Source organism: Dipteris shenzhenensis, chromosome 4 (genome assembly GCF_047967505.1).
Source record: "Dipteris shenzhenensis isolate YYH24624 ecotype China chromosome 4, Dip_SZ_1.0, whole genome shotgun sequence".
NCBI classification, from domain to species: domain Eukaryota; kingdom Viridiplantae; phylum Streptophyta; class Polypodiopsida; order Gleicheniales; family Dipteridaceae; genus Dipteris; species Dipteris shenzhenensis.
This window is the reverse complement of record NC_141599.1, coordinates 28,296,112-28,321,804: the sequence shown is the minus strand read 5'-3', so window position 1 is coordinate 28,321,804 and position 25,693 is coordinate 28,296,112. Positions and strand designations below refer to the sequence as shown.

Sequence of the window (25,693 nt, the reverse complement as noted above, 5' to 3'; positions counted from 1 at the left end):
GTATAGTGCACTTATTGCATTGACTCGAAAGTCAAAAGAGTTTAATATGTAACATGATGTAAGTACTAATATATGAAAGCTTTTGGCCATGGCTATACTAGTAACCGAGTCTATATATTGTTTACTTTCATATATCACATTTATAATTAAGAAAGACATGCATCTTAAGTGTCTTATTTTTTAAGACACTTAAGACACCCATGTGTAAAGTGTGTCTAGCATGCCGTGGCTTAACATGTCAAATCATGGTGTGTGATGTTTTTGGGGGGCGGGGAGGGTGTGTTTGTATATGCATGCTTTAGCCTCTGGAGTGTCATGAGAGGGTTAAACAAAGAGATGATACTTTTCCTAGTGTTAAAGTCTATTTGCAATAGAACCATTCCAACATGAACTCAATGGCCTAGGGTAAAGGTAATCTGAGGCACAAACTTCCAAATGCAGATTTCGAGCTGTGAAAAAGCCAACTGATTATAGAAGCAAACCAGCACTGCTTGCCAGTTGAAATGATAGCATGCAACGTAAGTATCTATGGAAGAAATTTCCCATCAAAGACATGCTGAAGAAATTCTTCCTTATCGATGAAATTGATGCTAGCAACCCTAGAAAGGAGTTTGGCAGAGTGGGCATGTGGACTTATGAGAGGTGGAGAACCATTTGTATAAACATGCTGCATGAAATTTGTGTCTACATGTTTTGCATGGCAATCGCGGAAGACCGTGATTTGCAGTGTGAAGAATGCTGTAACAGATTGGGCACTCCTCTACACCTTCAAATTCACGATCTACGTTTCCCTTCCAGATTTTTATTGCTTCAGCAACTGCACCATTCTGCAAAACAAAAGTGAGCAGCATTAGAGCTGTGAAATAAAAGGGATTTATAAGAGGCAGTTACCCAATCAAGAAAGGTGGGATACTAGCCATTTTGCTTGCAGAGTGTGTCTATCCTAAAGCAAAACATTATTAAAGTATGCATTAATACACAGAAAAAAAACTTCACACAAAATTTTGATGTTTTTAAGATAATACAAGAGAGAGAGAGAGAGAGAGAGAGAGAGAGAGAGAGAGGAAGACAATTACCATCTATGAAAGACCAAAGGGTCTATGAAACTGAAAAGAACTAGATACAATGAAAGCTAACGGTGGGGTCCACTAAAATGGGCACCCCTACCCAAGGCTGATGCCTGTGATAAGAAATAAAAATAGAATAGCGCACTATCGTGCGAAAGAAATCCACAATGGGAGAAGCAAACACCAAGGAGAATCCCCTGGTTGTCTAGCAATGGGTCACCTAGCTGTGAGTGGCTAGACCTGTGTATGCTGTCTGTGTGACCAACACGATTGGACAACTGAGGAGCGACAAGAGGAGCTCGTTTGGTAGTGGCTCAGGATCTGGCGTCGAGAGAGAGAATTAGTGATAGAACGCTGTTGTCACTTGGTCTGTCTGGGTCCATCCCTCTTTGTAGTCTGAGAGAGAGAGAAAGAAAGAAAGAAAGAAATTTTATTAAAGGTCCACGGAAGGCCATACATGGCCTATGGGACACAAAATCATCCGAAAGGAAAATACATCATCAACGATGCGCCAACTAGGTGGCCTCATCGTAATACCGCTAAGATGCCAAAAATGGCTACAAAAATCCTAGATACAAAATGAAATGAAATAGAGTACCAAAATTGCCTAGATACAAAATGTAAAATATGAAATATGAGGAACATCGTCTTCCCTAAGGGGTCTGTGATCCAAAGAAATGATGGAAGTCATGGCCATCGACCATGCCTCCTGCCATGAGTGTGAAGATCTGGGCAAGTGTCAAATGGGCTGCTGGCGGTGCCAAGTCTCCATGGAGCAATCTCCTCCGAAAATCTGCCATCATCCTCCGTCGTCTAGAAATAAAGCGACGGGTACGGCCTCTGTGTAAGATCATCCTGCGGTGCTGCCGGATCATGTCATATGTACATCCTTGGGGTGGATCCATCGGTGCTCTCTGGCAAGATGGGCTATCTCTGTGCTCATGGTCCTGCGCCTCGTCCTGCTCCTCATGAATAACCAGGTCTCTGGCAGGGATGCGACGGTGCTCTCTGAGGAATCTCTCTCTGTATCTGGTGATCTCCCTGATGAACAACGCTAAGCAATACTGATCCTCATACTCCATAATCCGAGAGAGAGGTCCAAATCCGTGCCCAAATAAACAGTGAAATCTGCCACAGATCTCATAATATAAAGGGCATCTGCAAACAAAGTGCTCCTCAGTCTCCACCTCCCCCATAGTGCAACAAGGGCATATCCTAGTCTCTCGCCTGGGTCTATGTCCGGTAGCTGTACGACGCATCCTGCCGGCCTCAACGTCTAATCTGTGGGAAGATACCCTGAGCTGGCCCAAGGCAATCCTGAGTGAGTGCGACATATGAACGCCGATATATCCTGGGGATATGATGAAGCCATCCTCTGAAATCCTGAGAAAATGGTCACGATATGTGGCCATCTTCGTAGGAAGCTCCGTGGGATGAACCCAAGTGCGAAACGTGTGTAGCTGCAACAAATCTGCCCTGATAACCTGGCTGAGCTCATGTCGAGTGAGAGGGAGGCGAGGGGCATCTATGCTGTATCGAAATGGTGGCAGCCTATCCATATCCAAGCCCAACGAGGTGAGCCATGTGGAGAGTGTGTGGTACCAACAAAAAGTATGACCTCTCTCCGCTAACATCTGCGAGGATGTCAGTGCTAGCCACGGTAATCGTGCTCTGCCTGCTGCTGAGTCTCCGAGCGCCCTGATCCTATGCAAGTACGTAACTGACTGAAATGCTGCATCTAGCGCTAGGGGTGTAGCTCCGAACTCTGCGAACGTAATCTGATGCGGTACCGTGGGCTTCGCTCTGATCAATCTGGAGAACATGATGATCTGTAACCTCTCTACTCGTCTCCAATCTGCAACCCTGAGATCTCCTGCCCAAAAGGGGCTAGCATACATGACTGCAGGTCTCACCAGCGTATCGAAAAGTAAGGACTTCGTGTCGGGATGCTGAAAATGTGACTGTGCACACTGCCTCTCGAGAAGAGCCAAGGCGGCATAGAGAGAGAGAGAGAGAGAGAGAGAGAGATGTATTAACGTCTGCGGAAGACCTTACGGGCCTATGGGACAAATACAAAGTACACCAAAAGGAGAGAGAGAGCAGTGCCGGATGAGAGTTTTGGCCATAACGTGTCAACAGTCTCAATATTAGGATCACCATCTATAGCTGATCTAGATAGTGCATAAAACAGGCTAATGAGCCACGTGCTTCCAAGGAGTAAGCATTCTCTAACCTCAGTGTATATGGTCCTTGCCGTGTGGGTGCCAATGACAAGCCAAAAATAGGGTATAGGTGTGCAAGCCCCACTCTAAAGAGTCTCTCTGGACTCCTAACTTTTTTCAATAGAGTTCGACATAGCCCTGCTCACCTGAACTGCTGCAACTGAAATGGTAACACTGGCTGGAATGCAAAGCATACACTTGAAAACGCAGCAACTAAACTGGAAATGCAGCAACTACACTGCAAATGCAAAATGAACCCCAAATAAAGCAAACCAACTATGGAGGTGTGGAGGTGAGGAGGGAGAAGCTTTCTGGTGGCCTCTCACAGAAGCCAGAGCTTCAGCCCCATCCCATGTGGCACACTAACATAGTGTAGCCCAATCAAAGTGCACCAAACACATGCCCTAGATGCAATACCTGCATCCGATTGGCTGCCCTAGAGTGAGTGAGATGGTGAGTGAATGTTTGTGTGACTATGTGGCAAGGCCACAAGAGAGGTCAATACAATGGTGCCAGTTGCAACCATTCCCTTCATCCATGATAGATATATGTGGGGGCTTGCCATTTCATGTGGCCTGGTAAAAATCTCTAACCCTTGTACATGACAACGTCGTGCATGTCCTACCCTAGGATGAAGGTCTACCTACCCCTCTTTTTTTGACCTTGTATTAATCCTAACCAAAGATTACCCCAAGGGTAATTTAGCCATAGTCGATAGATTCTTTGAAGTGGTAATGCATCACGACATTTAGATTTTTGGCTACATGAATGCTGCTGACATTATCAAATTGATGGGAGTTGGATCCCGTGAGACGAGTTGTTGAACCCACATGGCTTCAAAAGCAATGTTAGTGGTTGCATGATACCAAGCTCCCATTGAGGAGAGAGGCACTCTGGACAAATAAAATTCTGAAAAGAGTTGTACCGAGGTGGTTGCACCATACTCAGCTTCCATTGAGGAGAGAGCAATTGTGGGCTGTTTCTTGCTCTGTCAAGAGATGGATGCAAAACCAACTGAAAAGGCAAATACATGGGTAGATCTTCTTTCATTGATGCTACCAGCCCACTCACCATTTGCGAAGGCTAATAATCAAAGTACTGAATACTATCATTCTTCAAGCTATAGTTAATTGTTTCCTTAACATATCTCAACAATCTGCTTGCATGGATATGAACTCGGTTGGGTTGGTGCATGTAATGCTTAAGTATACCAACATCATAATTGAGGTTGGAGCCCCTCTCCTTCATCCCCCTTCCTTCAGCCCGTTTCTTATCCTTTTCTCCTACTACTGGTTGGTGGGCTGAGCTCCATGGCCCAGCCTAGGGGGTTAGGAATCATCTGGGAGCTTTTCTCAAGTTGATATCACTCAAAACCAACCCTAGGAGCTCCCTCTCTGGTCGCCGCTCTGCCTCTGCTAGCTGCTGCTCCAGACATGATTATATTTTGTCTTTTGAGACATAATACAAAAAACTTTTTTTGCTCAAAAAATAATAATAATTGAGGTTGGGTTGAGTAATTGTCAAATAAGTTAGACTATCAATGAGTTGGCGGTATTCCCTCGGATCTATGTTCAATAATTGCATGTTTTTAGACAGCTTGACATCAGATTACACTTGAGTATTAAAGGTTTGGCATTCAACATGTGGAATTGTGTAAAGAACTTTTTGGCATAGTTAGATTAAGCCAACATTATTTCTGAATTTAATCTCCATGCCTTAAGTAATGCAAATGATCATGTCTTTCATGGAAATTGTGATAATTTGCTCATAACAATTGACCTTGTGATGAGCAAATCATCCACATAGAGTATGATAACATCATTCTCCGAATTGATTTGATAATGTATTAGGAGGGATCTAGAGATGAAGTTTAAAAACTGAGTTGATGCAAAAATGCATCAATTGGGGCATTCGCTTAGGGGCTTGCTTCAAGACATAAATGGACTTCATCAATCTGCATTATGTTCCGCCATAAATATCATAACATTCAAGTTAATCCATATAGATCTCCTCATCAATGTACCCATTTGAGAAAAGAATTCTTCACATCCCATCTGGATTAAAGTGTGCAGCTATTGCAATCAGTGTTTTAACAGTAGTCATTTTGGCAACGAAGGCAAGATTTTCATCATAGTCAGTTCCATATTCCTGTGAGTAGTCTTTGACAACAAACCTAGCTTTGTATTTGTCAATTTGACCATTTAACACTATAAACTCACTTGCATCCAATATGTGTTTGTCTTCAAGGAACTCTTCAAGAGTCCATGTGTTATCTATTTGGCTTGATATTCTTCATTCACTACTGCTTGCCACTGTGAGTCTTGTGCACCTTCTCAATACGTTGTTGTCAGTTCATTGATCTCCATCACACATTGGACATGGATGCATAATTGGTAGTGTAAGTCCACCTGTCTGGAACTTTCTTTCATGAAATGATCTTCTTAGTTGTGCAGACGAGCTTTCAGTGTCGTCAGTATTTACTTCAGTAATTTGCATGATAGCTTTGCCTTTTTTGGCATTGACTGTATTTGTTGCTGCCTAATTGACTATTGCATGAGCTGGTGCTTGAGTAGTCACTGTGGATTGCACACTTATTGTCGGCCTGACGGAATGGTTTCCAAGGCTTTGGAGTTGGAGTTGGCACTTGTGCAATTGCTGGCTTATTATTAAAACACTATATTTATCAACAATAACATCAGGAGAGCCTAAAACTATCTTTTTGCAAGATCCTCTAGCCGATAGGCTTTGCTTTCATCAATGTATCCTTTGACTTGTCATCAAGCTTTGTTTGATATCATCTCACACATAGCATATGATAATGACCCAAGAATTTTGAGATGGTGAATATGAGGCTTCTTTCTTGTAAAGAACTCTTCTAAAGGCATGTTCTGTAGTATGGTAGTTGGGCTCATCCAATAAATGTCAGTGACAAGTGCTGCAAACTTCTGCCCAATAAGACCTTGATAGGTTATTTCCATCTCTTGTGTCTGTTTTGCATCCAGCAACACCATTTTGTTGCGCAGGGTACCTGCATGTGAATTCTCTTCTAATTCTATGATACCCACAAAAATTGTTAAACATGTGAGATTTATACTCACCACCATTATCACATTTCAGTGTCTTGATATGTTTGCAAGTTTATTTTTTGACAAGGTCTTTGAAAGCTTAAAAGTACTCAAAGGCTTTGGCTTTTCCTTTCAAGAAATAAATCTAGATTTTCCTTGAGTAATTATTAATGAAAGTGATATAGTACCAAATTCTGCCAAGTAATTGAATCTGGGCTTTGTCCCAAATATCAGTGTGCACTAATTGAAGGACATCTACAGTCCATGATTCTGATTTCGGAAAATTATTCTTATGTTACTTCCCCATGCAACAAGATTCACACACTTGCTTTGAACACTGCAAAGGTGGTAGTCCTTGGACTAGGTTGCTATACTTCTTGAACACAAGACTTAAATATCCATACCCTTTGTGCAATGTATTGTACACCATTTGCTTGCTTTGAGGATAAATCAGTGGTTTAAAAACCATTCATAATGGCTTGTCATGTGTGCACTGGCACTTGAATCTACCAATCATTCTAGTAAATTGCATTGTTCAGGTTCATGATTTCTTTGAATGGAAAGGAACATTCCATGTTGATAAAAATCATTCTGACCATCATGCTGGGCATAATTTTTTGTCTGTCCATGTCTTTGCTTTGTATGGCATTCTGATTCCCAATTACCGAGTGCACAACAATAATTGGAATGACTTAATCTTCTTGGAGTGTTTCATCTATTGTTGTAGCTATTTTGATTTCCTCTAGCCCAGCCTCTTTGGCAATTGATTCTGAACTTTGCTTGAGGTTGATGAAATTCCTCCACCGATTTGCTCTTGCATTAGCATGTCGGACATTGCTGCAAAAGTTGAATGGTTTTCACATATAACCATGGCAGTTACAAAATAATCATATTCTTTGCCGAGACTGTTTAGGGCGATTTGAACCAAATCTTTTGTCATCCACTTGTGATAAATGGCATTGAGCTGGTTAGCAATATCCTTCAGCTTCAAGTGTTTGGATTCTGAAGCACGACGCTTCACTCTGTCCAGTTGTTCTCAAGGAGTAGTACTCCAGACATGTTCTTTGCAGCAAACCTGTACAAAAGAGCGGTCCAACCTTTGTTGGACTCTTATTGTTTCACATAAGTTGCAATGATCTCGCCCTTGGCATTGACCATGATCATATAAAGAGCTTGATTTGCTTCCTTGTCCAATCCAGCTTGAGCATTTGGATCTGTAGCTCGGCATGCAAGTGTATCAGTTATGATCTCTCACCATTTTTTGAATCTAAGAACATTCTCCGTTTTGAACCTCCACGTGTTGTTAATTGTTGTCGTTGAGCTTATGATTGTAATCCAAGACAATGATGTCATCATTTTTCGGTGAGCCTTTGGATGTTGGAGAGTGTTGTTTTCAGTAAATTATGGATAATGTACCTTAGGATCAGCTGAAAATAGCACCTTTTGGGCGTATGGGAGTGCTGGTGAACAAAGACGGAAGAAAGGTCCAATTCAGTGCAAGAGAGTCATGGAGATGAATACTTTGCATGTTGAAGGTGTTGATGAAGACGGGGTCCAATTTGGATTGGAGACGGTTCAGTTATGAGCTTTGAAGGGTGGAAGCATTTTGGCCTTGATTGAGGAAAATTCACAGCATATGTGCTCATTGAGAAACTTGCAATGAATGTGGCGTTTGTGAAACTTGCGTTGGATGTGCAGACTGAAAAACTGACAAGGTTTGAGTAAGGGATTGTAAATAGAAGTGATGCTTGGAAACTCATTAAGGTAAATATGTACTAGGGGGGCCAAACTCACTCCCGACTCTCATGGAGGCAACCCGTGAGAATAGAAGGGAAAGAGGATGTCTCCACAGAGAGCCGCCCTAGAAGCACTACGTAGACAACACCATGCAATAGTGCCAAGTGTCCATTATTGCCACCCACTCTAAACCTTAATCACCCATTGCTCTCACAATGAGGATGAACTCCTAACAGCCACTCCCCTACCGTGGAAGACTTGTCCTGGGGTTCACACAATGCAAAACAAATCTCACACTGTCTTGTGCACACAAGTGTTACTGAAGTAGCCACTTACATTTAGATGAATATATAGCCATTTGGAAGAATATCTGTTATGCTCCGACAAAGGGACAGAACCATTTACAAAATACCCTAGTCAAAGTGTGCCATGTGGAAAGTTGGCTTTGCTCCACCTTGCACATTGAGGGCTTCACCTGATGCCTACTGCTGTTGACCTTCCCTTCAAATGTGTGGCCAAAACTCACTTCTTTGGGCATTGCAGCAAACCTGCATGGGCCGCTGGATGCTGCCCATGTGACAGCCTTCATTGCTGCCTACATCGCAGCTACATAGGATCTCCTACCCCTATTTCTCTCTTCTCAATTCACCCCCCATGGCATCTACATTCTCAGCCCATGTGGGTTCCTTGGATCCCTTTTTTTGGCTACAGGTCATCCTCCCCCATGTCCTCCTCATTTGGGCTCACAAGTGTGTACGTAACTCCTAATCCCCAACACCACCTCTCACCGATCCGCTGATAAGGAAAAAAAAGGAAAGACAACCAGGAATTATGTACTTCACCACGTCAGATAGCTGAGACTTCATAGGGATCAGCTGCAATGTGGGCTCGTAGATGATGAGCTTATGAACTAGGTTCTAGAGCAGGTGTCTTTGTATTAGGCACCGAGACAAACCCCCCACAAAAACTGACTAAACATGGATCACACAGACTCAAAGAGAGCCAAAAGACTACACAGCCCGAAACAGATAAACTTAGAACTGAACTGCCCCCCAAAACTCAGAGAACAGTCAGCCTCAGAATACTATGAACCCACAGCCCCCACTCCTAAGCTTCCATCAAGGACAACAGCATGTAACTCTCCCCAAAGCTGCAGTGCCACCTCCTCTCCTTCTCTATCAGTACCCAGGAATCTCCCATGATCAAATCAGCATAAGATCACAACCACGTCAAAGAAGCTTCCAAATCCTTTAGGATAGCTTCTCTTCCCTCACAAAGCAAAAGATCAGTGATTGACGAACATCTGCAGCAAGCATCAATCTCACGTTCTTCCACGAAGAGTGCCCAGCTCCTTTAGGACAACCATCATCGATGAAAGGTCACGTTCCATTTTGCCTTAGCCTGCAATTCCTTCGTCCCTCTATCTCTTTGCATACGGAGTTCATGAAGTCTTTGTTGCTGAGGATACTCCATGCTGCATAGTAGCGCTACCACCCCCTCTTCTTTGTCTTCACAAGAACCACAGCCTCTCTTTCTTTGTAGCTCACAGCGCATGCTCTCTGTCACTCGAGATATTCTGCCCAAGCCTCCATGGTAGTAGTGACGCTTCCCCACAGAATTGAGAACCCACCATGCTTTATGTTTATCTCTCACCCAAAGTCCTTTCCCCAGCCCGCATCATCTACTACAGCCAAGTCTTTACAAGACTTCAGTAAGCGCTGACTCTACCACAGAGCTCGTCATCACGGAGCACCTGGGATCCATCTATGCCAAGCATGCAGTCGAAATTCCTCATCCCGTCACGTACATAGACCTTCACACAGCCTTTCGCTTATGCACACCCTCTCTTTCATCTACCAGACTCTCCAAATCTGGTCGTCCAGCCTTCTCTTCAAGGAGCCCCCCTTGCATCATAGATCCTTCCAGCGTAAAACCGAATCAGCTCCCAGCCGCCATCTTCACGTAGCTCCAGCTCACAGTCCAAAAGCTCCGCTTCATCCTTTCACGTAGCCACCTTGCATGTGCAAGATGCCTTCCCAATCAGTCCAGCCACCTCAGCCTAATTTGCCACCTCATCAGTGACATTTTACCACTCTCCCATTAAAAAAATGCAAATATCCCCCGAAGGCACATTAAATGCACATTTTGGACCTTTAGTCACACAATTCCCACACACATTAGCATGCACATTAAAGCTTGCATGCACCCTTGTACACACACATGAAAAGCCCCTTGATGTGGGCACCAAAACATGTCAAATTCCCGTAGCATGCAAGTGCACATTGACTCAGAAAAATAAAATAAAGAAACCCTTCATGACTTGATTTACATGACCCCAAAAACATTTCACTTGACCACACACTAGACACCCTTGCTCTAGAAGTCTCGTACAACCACATTGCATTTCATCATTTCCCATGAAGTCCCTGCAAAACATACTTTATTGTCTCAAAAAACTATACATTAGTCCATCATGCTTGTGAAATAAAAATCCACAAATGCCAAAAGCCCACACCTACCCTAGATGTGTGCAACTATGTGCCTACCCACAGCTATATACAGTGCTCAAAAACTTGATACAGATTTTGTCCTATCACCACCATGGGCTTATACCCACTCGTCAATGCAGATGCTCCATCAGCTCCATTTGAAGTGTTCTCTCGAAACACTCGAAGGCATCTTTGATCTTTTGTTCTCTAACCCACAATTCCTATTAGTCTAGGTCCCCTGTGGCTGTTCTAGATCCCCATAACCATGTGTCCGTCCAAATATCCTGATGATACTTCAGCAATCTCCAAAGACAAGCTCCAAGTGAGCTCCCACGGAAGTAACCCATTGGTAAAAATATGCCCTCCTCATCTCATGGTGTTTCCATCTCCCACGATGAAGGCTTCAACAGATTCACCTATTCCAGCCTCCAACATTTTGCAATCGGGCCATGAGAAAGCCTCAGAAACACTTGTCCATGTCACTACTTCAAGTTCCTCAAAGCCAACCTTGACAGAAGTCTTGTAGTAGGCATCAATGGCCTCCACTATAAGACTTTCCCCTTTGTATGCCAGGAAGGATTTCAACCTCTATTCTCTCATCACCTAAGAAAAACATGACAAAAACTTTGTCCCATAAGAAAGACTAGAGTACTAGACTCGATTCCCTCATTATGTTGTTTGCACTAAGAAGAAGCTAGGTACCTCTGAAAGGCACCCTCAGCACCTATGTGTAACTCTGTACTGCATCCCTCAACGTTCCTGTCCTATTTGACTTTGATCCTGCGAGTCCCTCCAAAGGCAATTTCTCCATGCATGAGATAATAGACTCGTTATTGCATGGCCAACGATCTTGGTCAGGCGGTTCAAAAACCCCCTTACCCATAGAGTTCTTCGTACTTTTTAAGAACCCAAGCTTGAAAGAACATTTTCCATGTCTCACTTTCAATAGAAGCTTTAAATTTTGCTACAAAATCATAATGGATCTAAGCAAATATAACAGCTCATTCCAAAGATTTTGGGGTATTTCTACGTAGTTCAACCTTATAATTGCCTTTTCAGTCCACGTATGGAGCCCTAATCTGATAAAATTCAGTGAGGTCTTCTAGCTTAAGAATGTCCTCATGATACCTGGCGATATATTGATTCAATGAAGACTTCCCCAAACCTAATAAATCCCGTGTTTGGGACGACCTTTCTTGTCTATTCTCTCTCTCGCTCTGTGTGTGTGTGTGTGTGTGTGTGTCTCTCTCTCTCTCTCTCTATATATATATATATATATATATATATATATAACCAACCTTATTTGTTAACTTTGTCAAACTTGATGATGCAAAGATGACAATCTATAGTCAAAACAAAGGGCTTTTGGCAAAAATCCCAACAATCACCCCTTCTCCCAAATGGTCATAGAGGACCCAAGGCACAATTTTTGGGAATGCCTCAGAAATCTCAAGAGTAAAACATGGATTGGATGTTCTTCTCATCATATCCCATCCCAATGCCAGTGGTCTGCAGGGACAGTGATTCCCCGTACATGGGGCAATTAAAATAAAAACAGGAAAAACAATTGGATGCAATGATGGATCTGAAACTCTTAGTCAAAGAAATTAGAACCTATATTCCAAAGAAGCAATATTTCCTTTGTATTTTGGGAAAATTTAGGAAGACCTGCCATCCTACAAGATTTACTTGTAATTCCCTCATTTTTGGAAAAAAGAAAGGGGGTTGTCATAATCTGCAAAGATATTCTCTTCAAAAAGATGCAGTTCAATTGACTATAAGGGTACCTGATTCCGAAGGAAAGAAGCCATTGAAAGCAGCCATTTACGCAATCTTGTCTCACTGATTCCTAAGCGCCTTGTACAGTCAACCTCAACAGGCCGAAGAGGATAACACTTTGGCAGTCGAATCACCATATCCATACCAGCTTCCTCTTTTTTGTACACAACAGTTACCTCACCTACGTTTTGATTTGCTTTGATTGTCAAGCTTTCATCTGCCATAGCTGATAAATGAACCTGCAATACATCAAATTTTCAAACAGTGCTTAAAACTCAGTAGCATGTAGAAAACAAAGCATCCCCCCTTGTGCTGCAAACAATGCAACTTCTTCAGCTTTGGATCCTCTTAACTTTAATAGCAATTCTTGCCACAAAAGCACAATTTTTACAGGTTAAGAATTCTTGATCTTTTAAAAGAAATAACAATCTTTTCACAGAGGAGCTTGCCAATTTTTTGATAATGCAAGCTCCTCTGTGAAAATGCAAAAGACAAAACAGTGCTCACCACAACTTGTAAGTCATGTGAAACGTTATTTGCAATGTTACAACCAGCTCTTCTTCTTTGACCATCGACTATTTTTCATCAATTACAATTTTCAACATAATATTCCAAAAGTTCCCTGATTTACAACGGAGGTGGGAGAGTAATCTCCATCCCAAAACCTCCACAAAGACCACAAAAACATAGAGGCAGAGAGAAACACTCGATCCAAAACCTCTGAAATCCCATGGAAAACCACTCAAAATCTTGCTTTTGAAAGAAAGCTGAGAAGCATGATGCCTTGCCACAAACACTTGCAAAATAGGGGACTTGGCTTTCCCCCCTAGCAGCACAGGTTCAACATGCTTTCCTCCCACATGAGCACACACACCAGAAGGGTGTTTAAACCATCACAGCTGTTTGGCGGGAGAAGAGAATGTCAAATACTATTGTGGTACAAGAGGCACCACCAAATAACAGACATGAAGGAGCAAGGCATCACTGCTGCTGGAATTGACTCCCAAAAACCCGGGGTGAAGCACTCCAAGAACCCCTTCTAATGTGTTGACGGGAGTGGCACTGCCCTCTAATGTCAGTAGCCTAGGGGCCGATAGGCAAAGGGAGAAGGAAAACCGGCTTCACGTTGACGAAACCTGTCAACGAGCAAGTCACACTAAAGGTGAAGCTAAGGAGAGAAGAGGGGGGGGGGGGGGAGGGGGGCGGGCATGTCAGAGTCAACTATGTGAACAGATAATCACAACTAGAGAGACAAGATTACTACGCTAGAATTGCAAGAGATGTTTAGGGAAAACTCTGCGTGTTATTGCTGAGAAAACCTCCAATGAATGAACACAACCCTAGGGCTGAGCTGTGCCTCTGGATGATTGAAATCTGAGTTAGAAGTGCACCTCAGAACGCCCAAAATAGGCCAGAAACTGCACCTAAAACTATGAAATAAAAGGGCCAGGAGTGCCCATTTTATAGGGGGGTGTTACCCCTGCTGGTCGGTCTGTTCAGTCAGGTTGACTGACCCGACTGGCCCTGGTGGGTTGGTCAGTCTAACCCGACCTATCGGTAGGGTGGTTGGTTGGCCAACGCTGGCTCCAATCCCTTGCTTACCTGGCCCAAACGTGTCCTTTACCAGGCCCTGACCAGCCCTGACCAGCCCCTTTACCAGGCCTGTAAACAACCCTTCATCCAGCCATTGGCCCTGACAAACTCCCCAAAATAATTGTAGAAATACAATGAGAGAGGACAAGAAGACTATACCTTTCTCTGGATAAGCAAGTTGGTGTATTGGTCTAATGACCAGTGTGTGGCCTGCTTAAGCTGAACCTTTGGCCCTAAATAAATCACAGCTACTGCAGGGCCGACGAGCCACGCCTCTCTCGCAAGAAGCCAGCTGAAAGGTCATCTTCTCCTACATCATAAGATCAAGAGAAGGGGGGGCACTTCTCCTCCTCCGGTGGATGCAAAGTTGAAACCTCAGAAATGATGGAAGGGGCCCCTTTCAGGGCTGCATGATCATGATTGACATCTTTATGGCGAGGGAGTAAGTCACTTACCAACTCCCTTCTTTCCTTTGTTCTTTCATTTTTATTTTAATTTTAATTTATCTCCTTTAGCAGTGAGAGCCCCCTGGGGGGAGAGCCTCTTTTACCTACCCCTTGTCGCTCCCATACACTCCACCACCAGGCAGCTCCCCCCTCGCCTCCCTCCGCTCCCTCTCCACTGCCCGCTGCACCCACCCATTTGCCCATTCATGCCTCCTTGTCCCCCAACCCGCCCCCCGCTGCCGCCACAGCACAATCGATGATCACCCTGCCCTCTGCCCCTTTCGTCTCCCTCCCCCTCCCTACACCCTCAGTCCCCCCGCCCCCACCTTTTCCCTATCACAAACTCTCCTTCACCGCCCCTCCCACTCAGCCTCCCTAGTGACCCAGCACCTCTCTATGCCTAGGCCACCCGGCTGGCCAGAGCTTCGGCCTCTTCCTCTTAGTCTTAGCCCAGCCCCTTCTCGGTTCAGGATGCTGCTTCCACGGAGCCGAGAGAGGCAGACTCACCTTTCTCACAGCTACCAAAACTGAAGTGCCATCCTGGATAGCCCCTTCGCAGTAGTTATGGAGGCTTGGGCCATGGCACTACCTCAATATTCCGGACGATTACTCCCTCGCCATGGAGATGAATCATGATTTATGAGTGAATGAGAAAAAGAAAAAGAAATATATAAAAATAAAATCAAAATAGAAGGTAAGCTGCCATCTAGGTTTGGAAAGATTCCATAATCTATTGGGTAAACCCAGTGCTTACTAAGCTTTTAAATAACAAAAAATTTTTATAGAACAAGTGAAAAAACAAAGCAAAGAAGGGACTTTATGAGTAAATGAGGGAAAAAAAAAAACAAATAAAAATAAAAGGTAAGCTGTCATCTGATTCCAGAATCTCTTTGGTAAACATAGTGCTTACTAAGCTTTGAAATCTTGACCAAACAACAAAAAAATTGATCACAAAAAAGAAGAAACAAAACAGATATCAGAATAAGAAATGTGGGGAGAGTGAGAGAGAGAGAGAGAGAGGGGGGGGGAGAGAGAGAGAGGGGGGGAGAGAGAGAGAGATCTGCAAAAGGCCTCATGGGCCTATGAGACAAAGGTACACATCAAGAAAAGAGAACTACTACATGTCCGAGGAGAGAGAAAGAAAGTAATAAAGATATATTAACGTCCTCGGGAGGCCTCACGGGCCTATGGCACAAAACGTGCACCAAAAAGGTAAACACCAAACATCAGTTATAGACTGAGAATCTCATGGGAGTGTGTATATCACTCACAAAGTTATTATAGGTTAACTATGGTCTACTACAAAAAACGATCGGCCTGCATTACATTAGTTTAAGAATGAGAGTCTTGAGGTTTGGATTTAAACTCTCTGATTAGTGCTTTTCCATCTCTGTAAACAGCCCATTTTCCTTCCTTTCGAGCATCCTTCACTTTAATCAATTCAGTAGTCTTCAGTTTGAGCTGAGTTGGGGTGAGGTCCTCCGCTATCCATGTTTTAGTACCTTTCAACTTATTGGTTTGCTTGAGAATCTTGCTTCTTTTCATCTTGTTCTGGAAGCATACTTTGGCTTGTGTACCCTCCTGTAAGACAGCTATTACATCTTCAGTATCCCACTCTATTGTGGGGTTCTTTCCATGATATTTTCCAGCTTTTCCTTTTGACTTCCTTCAAACCAGCCCTCTGGTAGCCCCCCTATGTGTATGAGTCGTTCATTAGCCACCCTCTTTTCCTGGAATTGTACTTCTTCATATACATCCCATGTGTTGACTTTAGTATCCAATGTTGCTGTAGTTTCCTGTTTCACTGATTGGAGCTGAGTTGTAACCAAGTCTTGGAATTCCAATTGTTGCTCCATGTTGTGAACCTTAGCATAACCTTATTCTATTTTGCTGTGCATTCTTTGCTCCATGTTGATTACTTTGGCATATCCCTTCCCTATAGAGAGTATTTTCTGAGCCATTTCATTCATGGTCCACAGAGAGAGAGAGAGAGAGAGAGAGAGAGAGAGAGAGAGAGAAACAAAGAAAGAAAGAAATTTTGTTAGAGTCTTCGGAAGACCGATGGGTCTATGAGACTGAAAGAAAACCTGATACAAATCACAGTAAGGGTGGAGCTACTGAAACGAGCATCATCACCCGTGCTGAATCCTAAGTCTGATCATACATAATCAAATACATCTGGATGTAACAATGAAAAGAAAAGGACTGGAGCGGAGCGGAATCCTCCGTATGTCATGTTGCCCTGGCTGGTGCATAGCCGGTGATGGGACGCTAGTGCCCGTTAAGGGGTGCCATGCGTGTCGGTCTCCTGGACGAGGCTCGACGCAAGACCAGAGCCACCGTGACTCTCGTAGGACATATCTTGGGTCTAAACAATGATGGGAGGTCCCCCAGAGTGATCTGTGTGTCCCCTCGATGTCTTGTGTGTCGTGCTGCAATCGTCAAGTCGGGGTCTCTGTCACGTCTGCGGCTAGAGATTGGACAATCAATGTCACTCGATGGGAAGAACTCTGTGATCCTGCTCTGAGAGGTGTTTGATGATGTGGCCAAGCCTCGGTACTCTCTATGTCGGACTCCCTCGTGAATTGGGTATCTGTGATTTGGGTAGGCGAGGAATCTGGAAATGAGCCCAGAGCCGTCTCTGAAGAGGCAGTGGTAGCGACCTCGGATCTCATAGTACATTGGGCACATGAAAATAAAATGCTCCTCCGACTCAACCTCCTGACAGTCGAACAATATGCATAAGCGATGCTCCCTAGGAATCCCCTCTGCTTAGGTTACATTTCCACCGCAACATAACCTGACCCCACAAGAAGAAGAAGAGGAAGAAGAAGAAAGAAACAAATGGAGCACCAGTTCTTTTTTTATTTGTTTATTTTAAATAATTAAACAAGGACGGGCGAGGAAAAGCTTTTTTGCAAACATTCATGCGTACATACAGGTATCTTCTAAGAGTAGATAATCTCCAAAAATAGAACGCACTTAAGAACTAAAAAGGAAATGGACTATGAAGCTCTCCGCTTTGGATTTTGATTCTACTTTCAAGGATATTGAACATACCTAAAGCCAAAATTATCAAGATACAATGACTAACATGTAGGACAGAGCATAGCTTCTTCGTTACTTTTCTTGTATTATAGCCCTTTCTGAGAAGTAATACGATTAAATTACTACATTGAGAGCTAAATGCACTCTCTTTTGCAAATCTATAGAATTGGGAAGTCATCACTCTATATTTAGCCATATCAAAGATGCTTGAGTCAATGTGAGGCATTAGTATGATATTCAACATACCATACTCAAGTTGTTATTGTTTATCATAGATATCATAGACGTTGTCATTGGTACTTACTACTTGTTTCTCAAGCTCTACTTGATGTATTTGTGCCTTGACTTCTTTTTTCTTGGCCGTTTCTATCATACTACATAGAAGTCTTTTCATGGAAAAAGATGAGAGGGTTTAGCAATCTTCAAGTCCACACGTTACATTCCCCTTCTGAAGTATCACTTCATCAGGGAGGTGATAGATGATAAGCTGATTCAGCTTGTCAAGATTCACACAGATGATAATCCAGCAGATCTGTTGACAAAAGGCTTGCCTGCAGAGCGGTTTGCACATTGCCGACAGTTGATGGGTATAGGTTGAGCCTCATTTATTTTTTTTTTCCGGAAAAAACAGTGCTAATTATATTACTTCGAGAACAAGATACAAGAGGTTAGCTTATAGCTGACGGCCGCGTTCACAAATCGGACACAGCCCTAAAAGGTAGCAAAATAAACCATCCTCTCACGGAGGGATAAGACGAGTATGAATGAACAGCCATCGGGGTGGTGAGTAATGCCACCGAAGGCCCTGCGTAGTCTGCTCGAAGAAGAGGCCCTGTGTGTCCCAAGCCCGGAGGAAGCGTCTCCGCTTCTCCTGACCGGCCCGGGAGTCTCCCTGAATCTGGTCCCACTGGCCTCTGAGGGTATGAATAATCTCACTCCAAATCTCCGCCATGATCTGGGCAGTCGATAAGGAGGTGCCACCTAGGATCTGCGCGCAGCGCGAGGTCCAGATGTGCCACCCTGTGATGCTGCAAATAATCTCCCAGACTGGCTGCCTCTCCCGAACTCCTGTATCAGCCTCTGCTAGGTGCTGTGGGATACCCTCGAGCGGTCCCCACGTCCCCTGTGTAATAAGGAAAGTGGGGTCCTGCTGGCATGCCTCGAATAAGTGATGAAGACCAGGTGCGGTGCTGCACCAACAGAACGCGCCCCAAGTGATCAATCCTAGCTCTGGTGCTGCGCGAGCAAGGATCCCAAAAGTCCACCTCCACACTTCCTGGGCGCGAGTGCAGCTCCACAGGCAGTGTTTTGGTGTCTCCTCATCCGCATGGCAAATCTGGCAACATCCGTCCTAGCCTATCTGCCTCAACCAGCTCCCAAGACCTTTGTGGGCAAGAAGCCACAGGAAGTATGAGATTTTCCGCGGCCGCCAGCTCTCCCACAAGGCCTTCCAGAATGCCTGCAAAAAGAACCTGGAAATACCCTGTGCGTACCAGCTGGGTCGCTGGGTGGGGGGGCGGCTCTGCATCCTCCCGAGAACTCGCCTGCCCAGAGTCGTACTGTAGGCGAAGAAGGAGGTCGGCCCCTGTCCTGTCACAATCTCTGGCCACCACCACTCTCCTGGGTCCCAATCAAGCTCTGACAAGGCCCGCCCCTCCCAGAGCCAAAGACGCCAAAGCTGCACCTGGTCCTGCTCGATGCTAGGGTCGGTACTCCAAACCTTCCCCAAGAGGCCTACGACCCGAACCCTCTGCCACGGGAGTAGGGGGTCGATGAGCGCACCCTCTCTCCTGAGTCGTCCATCCCCAGAGACCGCGAAGAAGGAGATAGAGGAGTCATCCATACGTCCTGCGATCACCAGTGGAATGCCACGGGGGGTGAACTGTCCTAGCCAGCGGGTGTCACCAGGCATGAGGATCTGAGGCTCAGGTGGAACCAACCAAGCAGCTGGGATCGCACCGTCGATCTCCGTGCGTCTCGCCTGGGCTCCACGTGCACCTCCAGCTGCGTCTGCAAGATCAGTCATCTCCAGATGACTGTACGTATCCCTCCACACACGAAGGGATCGGGCTGGCCCCCTCATCCAGCCGTCCCACCTAATATGTGATCTCTCCCCCAACTGAAGGCCCTCGGCATCTTTGACCTGACCGTTCCAGATAAGCGGCTGACGATTGATCTCCTCCTGACAGCTGGGAGGGGACTGAATGAGACTGAGGCGGAGCCGCCTCCAAACCATGAGGAGGCTACGAACGAGTGGGGAGCGGGGCTGAGTGAGCGGGGCGGAGGTGAAGATCCACCTGAGGGACGGTAGCCACTCTCCACCTCGGCGAGGGACACAAGAGCCGACTCCCTGCTGAAGTAACATCTTCCACGTCTGCCCCCCTGGGGTCAAACCGCGAATGACAAGCTTGCCTAACAAGGCCTGACTCTGAAGCTCTGGATCAATGACCCCCAGGCCACCCTTAGCCTGCGGAAGAATGACTGTCTGCCAAGCAACCCTGGCTCTGGTATCTCTATGACCATCCTCCCCAGACCAAAGGAAGTTCCGAACCAATCTCCTGAGCTGTGCCACGCTGGATCTCGAGAAGCACCAGCAGGAAGCCACATACCAAGCCGTGGCTAGAAGGACCTGGTTAACTACCAAGGCACGACCTGCAAGGGAGAGCTTAGCAGTGCTCTAGAAAGCCAGCTTCCGTCGGATGGAGTCTAGCACCGGGAGAAACTGCTGAGCTGGCGTGATGTCTAGGCCAACCTGGAAGCCAAGGTATCTAGCTGTCTGTCCACGTGGAATCCATCTGAAACCCAGAAATCGCCCCCACTGAGAACACGCCCCCGGGTCTGTGAGAAAACCAACTGATTTGTTCCAGTTGATTTTCGCACCAGCGGCCGAGCAGAAAACCTCCAGGGCCATCCGCATCCTCTCTAGCATCCTCTCATCGTCCTGGACATAAAGGGTTGTATCATCTGCGTATTCCGAGTCCAAAAGCTCCGTGTCCTCCCGGAGTGGAAGGCGAACACCCTTGAGCCCTGTGGACCTCGCCCGAAGGTAGTAAGTCATGGCCTCGGCGAAGAAGAGAAACAGGTAAGGAGCCAGGGGGCAGCCCTGACGTACTGATCTCTCCAAGCTAAAGCGCTCACTCATCCTGCCTCCAATGATGACTCTGCTAGACGCTGTCCTGTACAAAGCTGAGATACCCTGAATCCAACCTGTCGGGAAACCTAGCCGCTCCAAAGTCCCCTCCAAAAAGGACCAGTCCACGCGATCGTAGGCCTTCTCGAAGTCGAGAAGTAGAATGGCAAGGTGTGATCCGCTGTGCTGAGCCCACTCCGCCGCCTCTGAAAAGGTGAAGACATTATCCAGGATATTGCGATCCTGGACAAAGCCTGTCTGAGTGTCATGGACGAGGTCTGGGAGTAGAGGCCGAACTCTGGCACTGATCATCTTGGCGAGGATTTTGTAGGCAGTGGTAAGGAGAGTGATCGGACGCCACTGGCGGATCTCCTGTCTATCTCCTCCCTTCGGGATGAGGCAAATCAGTCCTGAGGAAAGGCTCTCTGGCATCTGACCGCTGCTGAAAATCCCCTGCAGAGCTGCAAGGAGGGGCTGATGGATCTGGTCCCAGAAGGAGGTGAAGAATGCTCGGGATAGCCCATCCTCACCTGGGCATTTCTGTCCGTCTATAGCCATCAAGGCTTCCAACATCTCATCTGAGGTGAACGGCGCCAACGTCGCCTGCATGCTAGGCTGGACCAGGGATGGAATGTGCCTCCACACCTCCTCACGGGCACGACTAGCACGAGGGGCGAGCGGCTCCTGCTGGAAGAGGGTCCTGTAGAAGTCAGTGGCCAACCCCAGGACCTCCCCCGGATCCGTAACGATGTGACCATCCGCTGTCCTGAGACTCCGAAGTTGATCACCTGCAGCTCTCTGGCCATGCGTCCTGAAGAACTCCCTGCACATCCGGTCACCCTTCCGGGCCCAGAAGGAGAGAGAGGCGTGATAGGAAAACTCGGAGCGACGCTGGAGTGTCTCCTCCAGGAGGGCTCTGGCTCGAAGGGCCTGGATCCGAAGCTCCTCCGAGCCCGGGGAAGCCTGCTGGAGTCGCTGAATGGAGGCGAGGTCCCTCCGAAGAGCTCTCTCTCTGCCCCACCAATCCTGTCGAACCTGTAGGGCTGCGAGCTGGCAGATCTAGCTGGACTCCTGCAGAGCCTGCGCGACCGAGTCTACCAGATCCACGCCCTCCCCCCAGTCTCTGTCCCAAAGACTGCAAATGCTGCTGCGCACGTCCACCCTCGAGAAGATGGAGTCGGGAATCCTGCATGATCGGGGGGGGAGGGTCTGGGCTGCCGAATCTAATGATAGGAGCACAGGCGCATGGTCGGAGAGTGTCGTCCCTGGAACTATACCCGCCTGGCCGCCTCTGCTGATGGCCCAATCACTGACATAAAATCTATCAAGCCTCTCTAGGAGTCTGCCTCCTTCCCTGCGGAAGCCCCAAGAGAAGTCCAGGCTCCCGTGCCAACGCCGGAAGGACGGGTCTCTCCAACTGTCCCTCCCTCCTGTCGCGAAGATGAAAGAGTCCCAAGCTGACTGCTCTGCCTGAGCCATACCTGTGAACTCCGGACCTCTGCCCTGCTGGTCCTCCATGGTCTCCAGGTTGTTGAAGTCTCCTCCAACAATCCAGGAATCCATGTCTGGAAGAATCCCTGTAAGTGTCCTCCAGAAGGTGGCTCTGCATCGGAGGTCTGTGGGAGCATAAATGTTGAGGATTCCTATTTTGGATCCCTCCAAATCAAGGCCTACCCAAAGGGCTTGGCCTGGGATCAACGTGCCGTGACCAAAAACTCCCTGGGCTAACTGCTCGCACACGGAGGTACAGACACCCCCACTCCTCCCCTGTGCGCCGATCGAGGGCTCCCAATAAGTGTAGGAACGTCCAGGGAGAACCTTCCCGCAGCAACGGGAATGAGCCGCAGAAAGCTTGTGCTCCTGGAGCAAGAGTACATCCAATCGACCAATCACTGCAGGCTGAAGTTCCTGTCGCAAAATGAGCTTCCTGGGACCACGGGTGCCAGAAGAGTGAAACCCGTTCACATTCCAGGATATGAGGTGTAGGCTCATGGAGAGGGATGTGGGGCTGCGAACAACTGTCTGCTCGCGGTCGAAGTCGAAGAAGAATCAGACATATCGGAATGGAGGCGCTGCCGCTTATGAGAAGGTTTGGAGGGGGAGACGGGGTCGTCCTGCCTGTTCTTCAACACCTTCAGCAATGGCGAGAGGCCTTTGATGCCATGAGCAAAAGCTTTCTCGAGCCAGCTCGAGATCTCTGAAGTGGTCATCCCGTAGAAGGTTCGGAGTTTCTGATGGGACCAAGCTCTGACGTCCTGGGGGAGAGGCCATGACAGGGGGGGTCTGAGGATCACAATCAGTCGGAAGCGTTTGGCGGCGCAACGCCACCGCAGGCGCACATCGCCCTCGGACCACTGAGTCTCGAGAAGCTGCCCACCGGACGGGCCTATCCAGGAGCAAACCTGGGCGTGTGTCTGCTCTCTGAGAGCCTCCCAAACCGAGTCGTCTGTCCAGGTCTCAGTGCCATCGCTGAGGAACGTGAAAGCGAAGCTAGGGCCATCCCTGGGAGCCAAGGCAACAATCTTCCCATCCGCCCCTTTGCGGAGCAGGAAGATACTAATGTCGAGACAAGCCGGGAAGGTCCCAAGGTCGGCCACATCCAGGTAGTCCCAGGGGCCAGATCTGTAAAAGTCTCGAGGAAGCTCTCTCTCCTGGAGCTGAGACCCAGCTGAGTTTGCCACTGAGGGGCTAGCGGGAAGGGAAGCCTGCTCCAGTGGTGGTGTAGACTCCGGGTGTCCTGCCAGCGGGGGGGGAGGGGGAGGAGACTGAGGGATAGGCGACTCGGACTCCACGGAGGCGACTGGCGGAGAAGGTGGAGGAGGTGGAGCGGGGGCTGCACTCAGCTGGAAAGCCGACGGTGCAGCTAACTCTGTAGGAGAGGCGAGGGGGACGGGGGGGGGGGGGATGGGGATGCATCTGGAACTGGGGATGAGGGGGAGGAGGAGGAGACTGAGGAAGAGGAGGCGGGGGCTGAAGCTGCGGGTCGGGCGAAGGGGGGGGAAACTGGGGAGAAGGCGGGGGAGCGGGAGAGAGGGGGATCTGAGGCTGTGGAGGGCGGGCTGCCGTCGAAGAAGAAGCTCTCCCAGGTCCCTGGGGCGGCTGCTTGTCAGGTCTCTGGGGTGCTGCTGCAGGAAGGGTAACCTCTGCCTCCTTGCCTTTATCCGAAATCTTCTTGTTCTTTCCTCTTTTCCTTCTAACCTCGGTCCAACCGCCCACTACCTCTGGACCAGACTCCGGCTGCCTCGGCTCCTCCTGACGTGGCTGTCCGGGGGGGGGCGGGGGCGGAGGGGGCGGGGGCGGGGGGGGTCGAGACGAGCTGGCGAAGCGTGGACAAGCAGCCGCCAAGTGCCCAAAGCCGTGGCACCTCAGGCACTGACCTGGCTGTCCGGTGACTATCATGCTCTGGGTGATGCTGCCGGCACCTGTCACAATCTCGATCACTGCAGGGAGAGTCGCAGGATCCGCCACAGCCACACGGACTCGGGGAGCTCCTGCCGTGGTCACCGCGTCGGCAAAGGTGTCGTGCATAACCCAGCCAAAATGGGAGCCCAAGTCCCTGACAATCGGCCGCAACTCAGCAGTAAGCCCTGGAAAAACTAGTGTCACTGGGTGGCGAGGTATACGGAACCGAACATCGAAATCTGCTGCGCTGAATCCACGGTACCACGGGACTATCATGATGATCTTCCCGTCCACCAATGTGGGGGAACCGGCAATCAGGTTGCTCGCAGCTTTCTCACTGGAGAGTTTGAGCCAGAAGATGCCCCTTCCCATAAGGGCCACCTCCTCAATATGGCCATCCTCTAGCAGGAGAGTGGACTGGAGCCAGTCCCTGATGGCAGACCTGGAGGGGGAGTGTCCAATGACCCTACCGTAAACAGAGGTACGAGCAAAGTCAATGGCAACCTCCTGAACATGAGATGATTGTTGCTCTGTCAGGATAACGCGGTAGGCATCTGGAGAGGGAGGGTCCGACTGGGCCTCCGGATCCGGGCAGGGGGCCGCCATACCGCCAAGACTAACTGCAAGCTTCCGATGAGGAACAGGCTGCCACCCAAGAAGGGGGGACAAAGCGGGAGGTGGAGCCTGGGAGTGAGGCGGACGAGGCGAAGTGAGGGGGCGGGGGGGTCGGAACGGAGGGCGGGGTGAAGGGTGCGGGGTGCGGGGAATACGGGGGGGCGCGGAATGGCGGGGGGGCGGGGTTGGAGTGGAGGGGGCGGAGAGGTGAAGCGGGGGGCGGGGAGAGCGGAATGGAGGCGGGGGGGCGGGTGAAGCGAGGGGGGGCGGCGGGTGAGGCGGAGCGGCGAGAGGGGGGGGGTGAGGTGAAGCGAGGGGGGGGGTTGGGTGAAGCGAGGTGAGGCGGAGGGGCGGGGTGGAAGAGAGCGGAGGGGGGGGTGAGGGCGGCTGAGACGAGGGAGAGGGGGGGGGGTGGAGGCGAGGGGGGGGCGGCGATGTGGAGGTGAGATGGAGCGGAGGGGCGGGGCGAGAGAGCAGCGAGGGGGCGGGTTGGAGGGGAGCGGATGGCGAGAGAGCAGCGAGGGGGAGCGGGAGCGAGGCGAGGGCGCAGCGAGGTGGGCGGCGGGTGAGGGGGAGGGGGGGCGGGGGGCGAGGGCGGAGGGGGAGGGGGCGGGGATGGTCGCGGCGAGGGGAGGAGCTAGGGGGAGGTAGAGCTAACGGCGAGGGGGGGGGAGGGGAAGCTCGCAGGAGCTACTCCAATGGTTTTTGCCTCATTTATTTTTACTTGAGGGCATATTGCCTTTAAGTGGGAGGTTGTTGGGGTAAAGGCTCTATGGCCACCCAAGTACAGTTAGTACACTTAGTACTTTATTTGTTAAGTACACTAAGTACACCGTACTTAGTGTTGTAACCTTATCCTTTCATATAAAAGGTTGACTGTGTGCTAGGGGAGGTACACACATACGTTTTATCCCCACACTTCTTGTGTCTTATCCTGCTTGTGTGTGTCGGTGTGCTCCCTACTCTCCCCTTCCACAACTGGTATCAGAGCCTTGCATCCAATCCTCACCAGCCCACTCAAAGTGGTGGAGGAGGAGGACCAGCTTGGGCTGTCCCGTGACCCCTTCTTCCTCATCCATCTGCTGCTTCACTGTGTCATC

At 48.2% G+C, this 25,693-nt stretch overlaps 1 protein-coding gene across 2 annotated transcripts in view; it reads right to left on the bottom strand.

The window, feature by feature from the left end:
- Positions 1-263: 263 nt before the first annotated feature.
- The window catches only part of LOC147902677 (HEAT/U-box domain-containing protein), a 167,833-nt gene continuing 142,403 nt past the window's right edge, over positions 264-25,693 (bottom strand). For both annotated transcript variants that reach the window (XM_087373689.1, XM_087373690.1), the window contains 2 exons: positions 12,368-12,598; positions 264-827 (listed from right to left, as the gene is read on the bottom strand). In XM_087373689.1, the coding sequence (XP_087229815.1) occupies positions 600-827; positions 12,368-12,598 (459 nt within the window). In that variant the 3' untranslated portion in view covers positions 264-599. The remainder of the gene's footprint in view (positions 828-12,367; positions 12,599-25,693) is intronic.